Source organism: Mustela lutreola, chromosome 4 (assembly GCF_030435805.1).
Source record: "Mustela lutreola isolate mMusLut2 chromosome 4, mMusLut2.pri, whole genome shotgun sequence".
Lineage (NCBI taxonomy): Eukaryota > Metazoa > Chordata > Mammalia > Carnivora > Mustelidae > Mustela > Mustela lutreola.
The window spans coordinates 33,582,272-33,597,447 of NC_081293.1; the positions used below are offsets into that span (position 1 = coordinate 33,582,272).

The following is a 15,176-nucleotide window of genomic DNA, read 5'->3' on the forward strand; positions in this document are numbered from 1 at the left end:
TGAAGGTTTACTATTAATGAACACTGATTAATGTGATTCTTTCTTATAATGGTTATAATTAAGTCTCCTATCTAGGGGACTCATACACACACATACACAAACAGACCTGATATGCGACTGATTAGGGGTCAAAGGACAGATGTCCCATGTTCCTCAAATCTTTGAATGCAAGGTTAGGAGAAGATCCTGGAGACCATCTAATTTGACAATGAGGAATGCGCAGTACAGCCGTTCCCCTGGGCCTGCACTTAGGGCAGATGTCTGTGATCGGTGCTGGCTCCTTCCCACGAAGCAAATGTATTGCCTCAGAATTCTGTTCACTACTGTGTTCTAGGAATGTACCACATGATTGGAGGTGACATGCCTGAAGAAACCATTCACCATGCCATATCCCATCCAACACCTTCATTTTATGGATGAGGATACAGAGGCCCAGAGATGAGAAAAATGCTCTTTCCAGCACATTAGAAGTAATGTCTTAGAGTCAGCTCTGAAGGCCCAAGAAAGGGACTGCGGTAGAGAGAAAACCCTGAGGGGGCAGGGCTAAAGTTCTGGCTGTGGAGGTGAAAGCCTTCCCTTCCTCTCCAGAAAGTTCTGTTGCCAGAACTGCTAGGTCTGGAGGAAGTATCCACTCTGCATCCTCATGCTCAGCCACACCCAGAACGTCTTCCTCTTTTATTTCCTGGCTACTCTGAGACTTGCCCTGGCTGCCAACATGGCAGCCTTTCCTTCCTGAAAAGAGGAGAGAAGGAGCCAGGTTGATGCAGATAAACTCAGAGCCACTCTACTAAAGTAGGGTGAGGGGGACTTTGAGTACCTTCCACTCCCACCCCCAGCCTCCCGAAACCCCTTCAGGATTCAGAACATGGATTGAAAGCCTCTGACTTCGGTCATGGCTAAGATCCCTTTCGGCCCTGGCTCCCCTGGCTCTCTTTGGGATCCTTCCTCAAGTCACTGACTTTTCTTTCAGATACCAAAGACCTGAATTCAACTGAGAGAGCTACTGACTGACTGATTTTGGAGGTTAGGGCCATGGGAAGGAAACACAGTTGTAGCTGGCTGAGTCTGACTAGAGAAGGAGTTCTTTTTGCTGGTGTTTCACACCTAGAGGAATAATCCTGTGTTGTTGCCTTTCAGGGGGAAGGAGTTGCCTACAGAGGCAGAATCTTGGTTGAATTAAGCACTTTTCTTGAAAAGACACCACCAGACAAAAAGTTGGAGCCCATTTCAAATGATGACCTGCTGGTTGTGGAGGTAATTGTTGGATTGTAGATGATGCTTAGAATGGAAAAGGGTATGTTAGAGGATTGGTGGCTCATGGGGACCTCCAGGAATTAAAGGGTCAGCTGTGACAGAGTTAGAGAGAGACATGAGTCATAACAAGGACTTCTTGATCTATTTGATGCCCTTTTGATCTATCTAAAACGGCCCCATGAGGGTGATGAGTCTTGCTTCATTTTTTGTGCTGTTAATACCCTACCAAAATCTGGCAAGAGTGATGATACCCCAAAACTGAATGGCCTTTTACAATTGGGTCGTGTGTTCGTGGGGAGGTGGCCGTAAGAGCCAACCCAAATGGCATAGGTGCCACTGCTAATAATTACCACTTTCAGAAGGAGGCATATCTCAGGATCCTAGCATATGAGGGAGTATTTATATTAATGCCCATATTATAACAGCTCAGAGCCCCACTCTTCCATAAAGACAGGAAGTCTTCTAAATCCATCTTCCCAACCATTTCTTTTTCTTGTTCTTCTTCTTTTTTAATCATCTCTTTCCCCTCTGGGGAAACAACTTTTGCGTAACACCCATGATCCATTCGGTAGAGAGCTACAGATGTATTTTTTTTTCCTAGTAACTTTTTCAGTGTTATTAACTCAAGGCAATAAATATCAAAAGAATATTATTATCAGGAAATTGTTAAATGCCCCATTTTTCCTGGTCTATTAATTGATATCTACAGTACAGATTTGTTAACATATGGGATAGATAGGTCAATATTAAATTAGCCCTGTCTCTGTTGCTCACGAAATGATTTCCAACACATCGTATACCATTATTATGGGTTTTAAAAATAAATTATGCTAGTTTTTTGTATTTTTATTTTTTAATTTCAAAAAACAATTAACACATAGCACTGTATAAGTTGAGGGTGCCCAGTGTGTTGATGTGGTTTATTTATATACTAGCACTATGATTAACCACTGGTTATGTTAGTCAACACGTCCGTCACATCACATCACATAATTATAATTTCTTTCCATGGTGGGAACTTTCCAGATAGAGTCTCTGAGCAACTTTGAAGTATGTAATACAGTATCACTGACTATAATCATTGTGCTCTGCATTAGATCTCCAGAGTTTATTTTTCTTCTAACTGCAAGTTTATACACATTGACCAACATCTTCCAACTCTCCCAACCCCTAGTAATCACCCTTCTAGTCTGTTTTTATGAGTTTGGCTTTTTCAGATTCCACATATACATGCTATCACACAGTATTTGTCTTTGTCTTTCTGACTTATTTCACTTAGCATGATACCCTCAGCGTCCAGCTGTGTTGTCACAAGTGACAATTTCCTTTTTCGTGGCTAAATAATATTCCATTTTGTGTATGTGTACTGCATCTTCCCCCCATCTATTTCTGAGAATCCCAGGTTGATGCTTACCTGTTCCAGAAACTTGAATTTTTGGTCAGAGCAGCCGGCCACTGGTGCCCCTCTGCCCAAGGCCACTCCTTGCTGGATCCCACCCCCCCCACAACACCCAACAAACTTCTTCCGGCTGCTTCTCTCCCCTTCACTTCCATTCCAAGCACAGGATAGACCCTTCTCTAATTTCCCTACATTACATCGGAAATGAAACTGCAACTTTAGGAAAGCTTTTACCTCCAGTCTGGGACATACACAGTGAAATGAAAAACTTGAAGAAGCAGCTTAAGGTGCCTCATCTCAAAGCCTCTGGGCTCACACCAGCTCTCTGGGTCTCTCACAGTTGGGCTCCCTGTCTCTCTTCAACCTGCTTCCTTGCAGCAGGACTCAGCTCCCCATCGATCCCTACCCCCAGCACCACCTGTACACATGGCCTCCTCAGGGTCCATGTCCAACTGCCAAGAGTTCCCAACCAAACAAGGCTTTCTCCTTCCTTCTAGCAGTCTCTTATCTGCCTGTTAGGAGATTTGTGCCTTTCAGGATGAATGACCCAGAGAATATCCTTTCCCTTTAGAGGAAACTCTCCCTCCCCACTCCCTACCTCCTCCTCCGCCCCCATCACCCCAGAGCACTGTGGCCTTGTTCATTGAATCCCAAGAAGACAATATTAGGAGGTTAGAGTCCAAAGCAGTATATTCTGGATTTTCTAGTCCTGGCATGTTTAGAACATTGGTAGTCCATTCGTGAGCCACACAGATTTTTAATGCAGTGCCTTTGTCTTCCCCTGAAAGAGAAGATTGTGCCACACATCCTTTCATAGGCTACCTCTGTCTGCAACCCTCAGGCTCAGGAAGGAACTTACACAACCACCAGCAAGCCACAGGGCATCAGTCTAGCTTCACACAGGGAAAATAATGCTTCTCCCCTTACGTGAGCACAGATTAGAACATAGTCCTGGCCAAAACATATGCTTCACACTTCATGTTACCAAACAGGACAGTTGAATTTAGGTTATTTAAGTTGTGAAAGAACCCTGGTAGGTATTCGTTTTATATTATAGTCAAAGGTCTATCCAAACAGTTTTCCTAAAGCAAAGCAGTGGTCTGCCTTGAATGTGAATTCATCTTTCTACTTCTAGAATCAGAAACTGCCTAGAATTTTTAAGACTTAGTTTTCCCAGTTTTTATTAATTTACCTTATAAAAAATTTAGGGCAGATTTTTATTTTGTTTATCAGCCTCCTAAGCAAGTGGCTATAAAGGACAGGTTATTACATTAACTCTTGGGAGATGAGTCTTTGAGAAATTATCGAGTCTCTCTCCATCACTCTACTCCTTATCCCTCTACCTATCCCCACTGATGTACAGACACATAAATAATACCATTTGTGACTTAAAATATCAATGGTGCTACAATGCCATTCTTAGCATTAACTAATGATTTTGACTACTCGAGTTATCCCAAAGTTTCTGATGTGTAGCCAGGAGTGATTTTGCTGAGGCAAGGATTTGAGTCAACTGTGCAGAAAGGCACATGCTCAGTTGGTTAAGCGGCTGCCTTCGGCTCAGGTCATGATCCCAGCATCCTGGGATCGAGTCCCGCGTCTGGCTCCTTGCTCAGCAGGGAGCCTGCTTCTCCCTCTGCCTCTGCCTGCCATTCTGTCTGCCTGTGCTCGCTCTGTCTCCCTCTCTCTCTCTCTGACAAATAAATAAAAAAATCTTTAAAAAAAAAAAAAAAAAAAAGAAAGGCACGTGCTGGTGAGTGCACCTAGCCAACCACCCAGCACCTCCCTGAGATTGAGTCTAGGGGCTTCTCTATTCCTGACACTGGTGTGCAACTCTTACTTAGGTCTGAAGGAGTCTGTCCTCACCGCCCCCATTTTTTCAGTTACTTTGTTACGTTCCATGGAGGTAATGATAAAATACTGTGATGCTCTTGAATTTTAGGGCTTGCTCTGATCTCAGGAACATCATCCTTGCAAATGATAAATCCGCCATAGCACATAGCAGAAGGGGACCATTGAAGACCTTGAGTTCTGGACTTACCCTGACTTTTCAAATCTTACTTCTGGAGAATCGGTCATAAATCAGGAATTGTCTGTAGATGAAGTGTTTGCTGCAGGATCATGCAATGTAAACTTATTTTCTTTTGGCTTTTTACTCATTTTACTCATTAAAAAAGACACAGAGCCAAAAGCAGCAGGTTCCACCAGTCAGTAAGGTTCTGGTCAGTCTTTCTCTCCACCCCACAGTTGATGATGATCAACTCGGAAGCCCAGGAATTGTCACAGATCTTAAGAACAAATCTAGGAAATGGGGGTGGGGGGGTAAAAGAGAGGGTGGGGGGTAAAATGGAGCAGCTTACATGCCATTTACTGTGAGGATCATGACAGAAAATGGCTAGAAACCCCCCAAAAGCCTCTGTGGAGACAGCTGGTGTGGCGTGGGTGGGTTCTGGACTTGGGTCATTACAGATCAGCTCTTGAGGATGCCAGCTGGACCTTGGCCTTAGGCAGAAAGGCTGTCATGGGTTCTTGGCAAATATAGTGCCTCTTTTGCTATGTTCTGTCACCAGAACACAATTTAAGTCCATGATCCTTTTTATTTTAAGCACTCATAATGGAGGTGGGAGAGGAAGGAGGGGTAGGGAGAGGCTCAACAAAGCATGGCAACTAGAATGCAAAACCCAATTTGTTTTTTTACTCCGAATGATTCAACACATACAAACAAAGAAACAGGTCATAAATTTAGTAAAAATAAAAGCAAAAAAAAAAAAAAACCCACACAAAAAACCCCAAAAAGTCAACAATATATAGTGTCCACAGTATATGTCAATCATGTAAGAGAACAGCTTTTTAAAAACTGAAATAGAAAACAGTGTTCTTTGATCCAAATAACTAAACCCAGACAGAAAAATGGCTTATGTCATAAATTTAATAAAAGCAGAAATGAAATCTCTACACCAAAACCCCAGTAACATTAAAAAAAACAAGAGAGGACCTGAGATTCTGAAGACTTAGCTACAGTGCAGGGGACCAGGAGCCTCGTAAGAGGGTGAGATGAGCAGATTTGCATGAGTGCTAGGAGGAGTAATGAAAGCCGTCAGTCTAGAAGGTTGATCCTGACCCTTTCCCCGTTTTCAAAAATCCCGTGTTCTGGGTCATACGCAAGTAATGAAACTTCTGGTAACATTGAAGAGGGCAACTTCCTTGCTGTAAGATAATAGTACTAGTATTTGCTCTTTGGCCATGGTTCCTAACACTGAGCTCCTAAATCTCTTGGGATTTCCTGGGTAGTAGGAAAGTCTTTTGTTCTAATGAGGTGACTCATGGGCTCCTAGATTGAGGCTACTCTTGAGAAAGACCAAGCCATGATTCGAAGCTTGGAACTTTCTGCTCCATCTCCCGTTCTCAAGAGGGGGGCGAGAAGTTGAGCTAATGACTGATCACATACTTACATGATGAAGCCTCCGTAGAAATCCCCAAAATACAGGATTCAGAGAGCTTCTGAGTTGGTGAACACATACAGGTGTTGGGAGAGTGTTGTGTCCAAGACCTCTTGTCCCTTCCACATACCTTGCCCAACACAGCTCTTCTGTCTGGACATCCATCTGTAACCTTTATCATATCCTCTTATGATAAACTAGTAAACAGTAAAAAAAAAAAAAAAAAAAAAAAAAAAAAAAAAAACTCTTTTCCTGAGTTCTGTGAGCTGCTCTAGCCAGGTAATCAAACCTGAGGAGGAAGTCATGGGAACCTCCACCTTAGAGCCAACAGCTAGGAACCAGGACTGGCATCTAAAGTAGGGGAGGGGCAGCCTTGTGGGACTGAGCCCTTAATGTGTCCTCAGGTAGATAGTGTCAGGATTGAGGTAAATTGTTGGACGCCCAGCTGGTGTTGTGGAATTGCTTGATGTGGGAAAATCCCCCACACATCTGTGTAGTGTTGAGAGTGTGGTAGTCCTCTGACGGTAAAGGAGGAACACAGGGAGAGTGAATTTTTCCTACTTGGTTGCCAAAGAGCCCCGAGCTGTGCCACCTCCTGTTGCCCCAACCAAGAGATCCTTTGAGAGATGCAAACGGGCTCAACCCTAAGGGATCAGACAGGTAAAAGATCAAGTGTTGCAATCCCATCCCTATTCAGACACCTGCTGGCTTCTGGAACCTCAGCCTGGCCCCTGAAGGACCCTGCTGTTTTGTCTCTACCATCTGGAATCTGTTCCTAGACCAGATTCTTCTACTCCTCTACTCCTTCTCAGTCTTTTCGTGTTGGACCTAAAGTACTGCAGGAGCATTTTATGAACATGCAGTCTGTCTGCTATTCAGTTAGAGCCTCCTTGAGTTCTCCCATCAGTCTGGCCTACATAAATGCTCAATAGATCTTGCTTGAAGTAGAACATTCCCTTCTTCCACCAGCTCCACCAGTGGCCAGCCATCTTTGGTAAACAGACCAAAGGTGGCAAATTAGGCAGTTTTCTTTGGCACAGCCTCCTTGTCACTGACCCTGAATGTCCCATGCCTAGTGGTCCCACAACCACTTTTAAGAGCTGTTGACTTGTTACCCCTTCTCAGTATTCTGTTTGACAAAAATAACCCCCTTCCCCAAATTTACTTCTGACACTCTACCCTATACACTTCCATCTACAACACGCACTGGTCTTTGATGATTAGAAAGAGAGCTCCAAGGCCTTACAGAGTCAAAGAAATATCCATCAGTGTTCAAGAGATCATCATTTACATTTTTTAACTTGCCCTGTTATGAGCAGTTTTGCCCCAAGGCTACTCAGGGAACAAAAGTTGAGGCTCCAGACTTCTCTGAACTATGTTGGTTGTTCCTTCTTCTCTCTACCTCTTTGAGCCCGGAAGGCACAGAGGAAGTGGGAAAGGTCTGGGGGAGGGCAGGAATTCTCAGCTGCAACAGTCCAGAGCCTGGCTTTGGGGCGGGTGAGCATACTTTGGATGGCCTGCTCTTTGTGGAGCTGGAGCTGCTCCATCTCGAGTGGCGGCTCCCAGTGTGTGCTGGATCTGCTGGGAGGCGTGGTGATGTCCAGAACCCAGATTACTGTCTTAGAGCTCAGACTCACCAGGGGGAGGGTCCTACCAGAGCTTCTGCAGGTGACTGCAAGCTATGCTCAGGAAAATCCAGGGCGATCTAATGGAATCATGGCCACGTGGAGGTGTGCAAGGCAGAGCCAGCCCAGCCAGAGGTAGCATCCCCACCCTTTCCAGAGCCTCCCCAGGTACTGACCACCTCTCTTCTCGGCAGCCCCTGCATTAGCAGATGGCTCCAGCTTCAATGCTCATCACCGTTTCCGGACTTGGGCCCCAGTTATATTTCATATTTTTGCTCTTTTGCTTCTCTTCTTTCATTCCAGTTGGTTTACAAAGAAGAAGTTGTGCTGTATCTCCAAGTTCTTAACTAATACAAATGACTTCCTTCTTTCTAATGTTCACACGGTTTAAACCAAACCCAGACTTCCCATAGCAGTACTGAACCATGGTCAGTTCTGGAGGATTAAGCTTACTACTTAGTGGGTAGTGAAGGGGGCTCCTGACAAATGACAAAAGTCTCTGAAACCCTCTCTATCAGAATGACAGTGGACTAATGAAGGGAAGTTTTGGGGTTCCGAGTGCTAGGCAGAGTCTCTGGGGTGTGGGGCCCAGCTCTGAGTATATTTGAAAGCCTCTCAGGTAATTCAATATGCAGCTAAGGTTTCAAACCAATGTTTTAGAAAGACTTTCAAAAACGTTTGAGACCCCGAGGGATTTCTGATGAAATCCTAGTGGAGGTTTTCATTATACCATGTCAGAAATTCCTTTAACCAAAACGGAGATTTTGTAATAGCAGAATGTCCTGGGGTTCTTCAAGACAGCAAACTACAGTCAGTGTCAGATGTTTTTTAAAACAGTCCTCAAGAAGTTAAAAATAGAATTACCATGTGATCCAGAAATCCACTGCTGTGTATATACACAAAAGAATTGAAGGCAGGGACCCAAATGGATATTTGCACAGCCATGCTCATAGCAGCATTATTCACAATAACCAAAAGGTAGAAGCAGTCCATTGATAGCTGTCCATCAATAGATGAATGGATAAACAAATGTAATATATACACACTGCTGAATTTATTACAAAAAGACACCATTAGAAGTGACTCTCATGGGTGCCTGGGTGGCTCAGTGGGTTAAGCCGCTGCCTTCGGCTCAGGTCATGATCTCAGGGTCCTGGGATCGAGTCCCACATCGGGCTCTCTGCTCGGCAGGGAGCCCACTTCCTTCTCTCTCTCTCTGCCTGCCTCTCTGCCTACTTGTGATCTCTCTCTGTCAAATAAATAAATAAAATCTTTAAAAAAAAAAAAAAAAAGTGACTCTCGTGCCTTGGCAGCCTAAACAAGCAAACCAGAACATAAGCCTATAAATGTCTCAAGGTTAAGAGATCAAATTGAGGGGTGCCTGGGTGGCTCAGTGGGTTAAAGCCTTTGCCTTGGGCTCAGGTCATGATCCCAGGGTCCTGGGATCGAGCCCCACGTCGGGCTCTCTGCTCAGCAGGGAGCCTGCTTCCTCCTCTCTCTGACTGCCTCTCTGCCTACTTGTAATCTCTGTCTGTCAAATAAATAAATAAAATCTTAAAAAAAAAAAAAAAAGAAAGAAAAGAAAAGAAATCAAATTGAGTCTTGCATTGGGCTTCCTGATCAGTGGAGAGTCTGCTTCTCCCTCTCGCTCTAACCTCCCACCCCCGCCCCGGCCCCTGCTTGTGTACATACGCGCGTTCTTTCTCTCTCTCTCTCAAATAAATAAAATCTTAAAGAAAAGAAAAAATCAAAACCAAAGGGCAAAAAATAGCAATTAACCCTCTAGGCTTTCCCAAATAATGCAACCACTTAAGCTCTAGCCAATCAAATAATTTCCTTGTTTTCCTTCCACATTTGTTCTATAAAAGTCTTTTCCTCTGGCTCTTGCAGGTAGAGCACTCTTAATTGCTTCTGCTTTGTCACTGCCCAGTCAAATATATGTTTGCTCAAATAAAATATTAAAAATTTTAATATACTTCCATTTGTCTTTCGGCAGTGCAATGCAGAATTAGTAGGTCTTAAAGAGGAAGGGAACTCTGAGACAGCCTGCAATGGGACTAAATCTTGAGGACATTACACTGAGTAGAGTATGCCAGTCACTCAAGGACACGTATTGTTTGATTCCACTTACATGAGATACCCAGAGTAGTCAGACTCCTAGAAACTGAAAGTAGCTGGGAATGGGGAGCTGGGGTTTAATGGGTACAGGATTTCAATTTTGTAAGCTAGAATGACTTTTGTGGATGGATGGTGGTGATGGTTGCACAACAATGGGAATGTCCCCGACACCACCAATTGGACACATGGTTTAGATGGTGAATTTTATGATCTGTGTATTTTATCACAATTTAAGAAGTTTTTGAAACTGTTGTCTAAGTACTTCTGTAAATGAAAGAACACATTTTTCAAAAATTAACATATAATGTATTATTTGCCCCAGGGGCACAGGTCGTGAATCATCAGGCTTACACAATTCATAGCACTCACCATAGCACATACCCTTTCCAATGTCCATAACCCCACCACCCTATCCCTCCCCCCACAACCCCCCAGTAACCCTCAGTTTGTTTCATGAGATTAAGGGTTTCTTATGGTTTTTCTCTCTCCCGGGCCCCATCTTGTTTCATTTTTTCCCTCCCTTCTCCCCATGACCCCTTGCCCTGCCTCTCAAATCCCTCATATCAGAGAGATCATATGATAATTGTCTTTGATTGACTTATTTCACTGAGCATAATACCCTCTAGTTCCATCCACGTCATTGTAAAGGGCAAGAGTTCTTTTGATGGCTGCATAGTATTCCATTGTGTGCATATGTGTGTGTGTGTGTATGTGTGTGTGTATCACTTCCTCTTTATCCATTCATCTGTTGATGGACATCTAGGTTCTTTCCATAGTTTGTCTATTATGGACATTGCTGCTGTAAACATTCAGGTGCACATGCCCCTTCAGATCACTACATTTGTATCTTTAGGGTAAATACCCAGTATTGCAATTGCTGGGTCATAGGCTCTATTTTCAACTTTCTGAGGAACCTCCATACTGTTTTCCAGAGTGACTGCACCAGCTTGCATTCCCACCAACAGTGTAGGAGGGTTCCCCTTTCTCCACATCCTTGCCAACATCTGTTGTTTCCTGACTTGTTAATTTTAGCCATTCTGACTGGTGTGAGGTGGCATCTCACTGGTTTTGATTTGTATTTCCCTGATGCCGAATGATGTTGAGCACTTTTTCATGTGTCTATTGGCCATTTGGATGTCTTCTTTGCTGAAATGTCCGTTCATGTCTTCTGCCCATTTCTTGATTGGATTATTTGTTCTTTGGGTGTTGAGTTTGATAAGTTCTTTGCAGATTCTGGTTATTAGCCCTTTATCTGATATGTCATTTGCAAATATCTTCTCCCATTCTGTCAGTTGTCTTTTAGTTTTGTTGCCTGTTTCCATTGCTGTGCAAAAGCTTTTGATCTTGATGAAGCCCCAGCAGTTCATTTTTGCCCTTGCTTCCCTTGCCTTTGGTGATGTTTCTAGGAAGAAGTTGCTGTGGCTGAGGTTGCAGAGGTTACTGGCTATGTTCTCGTTAAGGATTTCAATGGATTCCTGTCTCACATTTAGGTCTTTCATCCATTTTGAGTCTATTTTTGTGTGTAGTGTAAGGAAACAGTCCAGTTTCATTCTCCTGCATGTGGCTGTCCAGTTTTCCCAACACCATTTGTTGAAGAGACTGTCTTTTTTCCATTGGAGATTTGAAAGAACACATTTTTATCCAGGACAGAAGACCTACCCATGATTGTGATTCATTTAATAGAATGAAGGCCATGGTATGAATGAATAACAAAGGGAAATCAGTTAATTAATATCCTACCAGGATCAAGTAATTTTTATTAGCTTCCTAGAGGTGAAAAGTGTCATTACTTTGCCACTTAGATTATGGTACACTAATTGGTAGCAAGGTAGGAATGCAAAAAAAGCAAATCAACAACAGCAAGGGTCATCATATGCCAAAGTTTGATAGCAGTGTGGCCTCCAGATCTCACATGGAAAGACTGCAGATCTTGGAGTTCCTTCTCTAGGGCCTTTCAAACTAAACTTGCTGTGGTGAGAATTTGTCAAACGATTTGAATATTATCCCTCATGGGTCTCTGCAAACTCTCTAGTGAAGCATGTAGCCAATGTGGTCACACCATAATAACCACTGTAGTCTCAAAACCAAGCTGGGCAAGCATCTACAGAGACTGGCTGCCAATAGGGACCTGGAAAGGTTTTAGATGTGGACAATATTAAGGGACAGAATGCCTAGAACATAATGAAATACAGCAATTTAAAGCATTGCATGGCTCTGTTTGGCTAAAGAAGGCAAGGTACCCAATGATCAGTGGGGACATGATCCACAAAGAAGGAGAGATGCCATCTGAGCAAGGATTTGGGGGCAGGAGGTAGATTCAAGAGACTTTATGTGCCTAAATGTAGGAAGGCCAGAAGGGCTCATGATCATGCCTGCTAGGCTAAAGGTTTCTCAGTGTGGTCATTGTTGGCCCTCTGTTCAGCTCCTTCACACACACTAACACTCAGTCAGCCGGCAATTAAAAAAAGAGAGAGAGAGAGAGAGAGAGAGAGATGGGGCACCCAGGTGGCTTAGTGGGTCAAGCCTCTGCCTTCGGCTCGGGTCATGATCCCAGGGTCCTGGGATCAAGCCCCGCATCAGGCTCTTTGCTCAGCGGGGAGCCTGCTTCACCCCATCTCTCTGCCTGCTTGTGATTTCTCTCTCTGTCAAATAAAATAAAATCTTTAAAAAAGAGAGAAAGGAAAAAAAATTTGATTTCTATTTCAGAAAACAGATAAGTAAGTTCAACTAAATTCACTTGTTTTTAAAATCTTACATTAAAAATCTTTCTTGTTAAAAAAAATCTTCATCGTTTTTGATTAGAAAATTAATACTTAAATAATTCAAACAATTAAAAAGGTAGAAAGTAAGGTTAGCCAGAACCTCTCTACCTTCCCCAGTGTAACTGTTAACAGTTTTATTCCTATTCTTCCAGACTTCCTTCATGCATATGCCAATATTAAACTATATATTCAGTGGGTTTGCCTAAAAATGCATTTTTTCCTTGTTTGCACATATGGGTCTACTTGTATTTTTATTAAATTTATTCCACTATATGAATGTAACATAGTTTATTTAACCTGTGACTTATTGATAGACATTTGTATCGTTCTCGTTTTTTTCTCTATTCCAGTCAACACTGCAGCAAACATCCTGGCACTTCTATCTTTGCCCACTTGAATGAGTCCTAGAGAGAATGCTAGATTTAAGAACATTTTCTACTGCCATTTAATTCAACACAAATTATTAGGTTTAAAATTACACCTCCTAGAAACCTACATGTAAATTAGAGTAAAACAAGTCTCACTGAGCCTCATGTCTGTTTGTACTTTATAGAAATACCAGCGAAGGCGGAAGTATAGCCTGTCTGCTGTGTTCCATTCAGCCACCATGTTGCAAGATGTTGGCGAGGCCATTCAGTTTGAAGTCAGCATTGGGAACTATGGCAACAAGTTTGACACAACTTGTAAGCCTTTGGCATCAACCACTCAATACAGCCGTGCCGTATTTGATGGTAAGAGTCACTCTAACCATCTCTCCTTCCACATTGACAGTGGGTGCACCACAGGACAAGAAGCATCTGGCATAGTCTCCCTTTGGCAGCCATTATGCTCAGTATATGCTTTGTGGGAAGAAAAGGTTGAATGGGGAAGAGAGGTGTCTGGAGTTCAAGCACTTTCAAGACTGGTCAAACCCAAGAAGTCATAGGCCCTTTGCCAATGTCTGAACCCTAGTTCCCCCTCCCATGTCCAACTTTCACACTGGCTCTGCTTTGTAAAATCACGAGATGGCGACTTGCTGAACTCTGAGCTCCCCTAAATCAGCTCCTGCTCTGCCCAGTTCCACCCAACCAAGCCATAAACTACTCTTAGATTGAGTAGTTGAAGTGGACGGGACTCTGGCTCAGGCCCTGGAAAATCTAGCTTCTGGTCCTCATTCTGTGACTCGCCAGCCTTGCGACCTTAGCCATATCACTTAATTGTAAACTTCAGTTTTAACCACTTCTCCAGAGTTGCTGTGAGGATTGAATCGCTGTATTTGAACACAGGTGGATGAGAAATAGCCCCTACTTTTAAGTTTACATTCTAGTGTGTAAAATAAGTCATAATAGAAAGTGGAGTATGAGAATGCTCTAGCGAAGGTTTCAACAAATGGTTTAAGAGTATACAGAAAGGAGAGAGAAATGCTGATCAAATGTTCCAACAGTATTGCTATAGTTTTTAACTAACTTCTGTATAAACAGTGTTAAAATATCAAATGTGCTAGAAAATGTCAGCTGATAATTCTTAACTATCGTAAGGCTCTCAGTAATACAAAACCCCATATCCAGCTAAGGCTTTAGCAAAGAGAAAAAAATTCTTTTTTTTTTTTTCCCCCAGTTCCAACAAAAATATTTACTTAGAATAGCACTTTTCAGGTGCAGAAACATACAATCTAACCCCCTATGCTGTGTATTTTCTGCTGCCATATTGTGGAATCATCAGTGATGTTCAGACATATGATCCTGAACCCCTACGAGATCCTAAAATTGTTGTATTCAGTTTACTAGTGTATTTTAGAGAGATTTCCAAAACAACTATCCCTCAGTTCCTTCAAATAAAACTTAAAACCCAGATCACCCCAAACCATTCCGGGTACAGATCGATCAGTAGCCCAGTTTGCATAAATGCATTAAGTGTCCAGTGTTCATCAACTCTCAATGTTCTACACCAGGGAACTACTATTATTACCTGCCTTGGGCCCACACAAAGCCAGTTGTTACCCTGACTTCTTACTGGGAGGACATTAGTCATCGCCTGGATGCGGTAAACATTCTCCTAGCCATGGCAGAACGGTTGGTAAGTTTATCTTTCCTACATTTCCTTTCCACCAAACAGTAAATTATGTGTTAGTTTTAGGCTAGATCCCTCTAACACAAGACCTCAGGATACAATGATAAGATAAATGTTCTTTTGTACAGTTGAGATAGGTGTTCCAAGGCTGGTACAGAGGTTCGGTGGTAATGAGGACCCAAACTCCTTCCCTGTTGTTGCTCTCCCGTCACTAAGGAGTTGTCATTGTCTGCACAGTTGAGACAGCTCAGCGCTACACCTGCCCTCCAGCCTGAGGGAAGGGAATGGGGAAGTAGAGGACACAGGCCTTTCCCTTGAAGGGAAAGACCCAGAAGTCACATACTTGACTTCTACTCATTCTCCGTTGGCCAGAATCCAGTCACACAGCCACATCCTTCTTTGGATAGGTTGGGTTACTACTTCTTGGGTTAGCAGATGACCAGATGAAAGCCCTCTTACTGAGGAAGGAGGGAGTGGGTATTGAAGTAGGAGGACAACCCACAGTTTCTGCCACAATGAGGTGTGGCAT

General features: G+C 43.1%; 1 protein-coding gene across 4 annotated transcripts in view; it reads left to right on the forward strand.

Moving 5' to 3' along the window:
- The window catches only part of MYOF (myoferlin), a 158,567-nt gene that overhangs the window by 80,995 nt on the left and 62,396 nt on the right, over positions 1-15,176 (forward strand). For all 4 annotated transcript variants that reach the window (XM_059169430.1, XM_059169432.1, XM_059169433.1 and 1 more), the window contains 3 exons: positions 1,138-1,254; positions 13,152-13,329; positions 14,529-14,653. In XM_059169430.1, the coding sequence (XP_059025413.1) occupies positions 1,138-1,254; positions 13,152-13,329; positions 14,529-14,653 (420 nt within the window). The remainder of the gene's footprint in view (positions 1-1,137; positions 1,255-13,151; positions 13,330-14,528; positions 14,654-15,176) is intronic.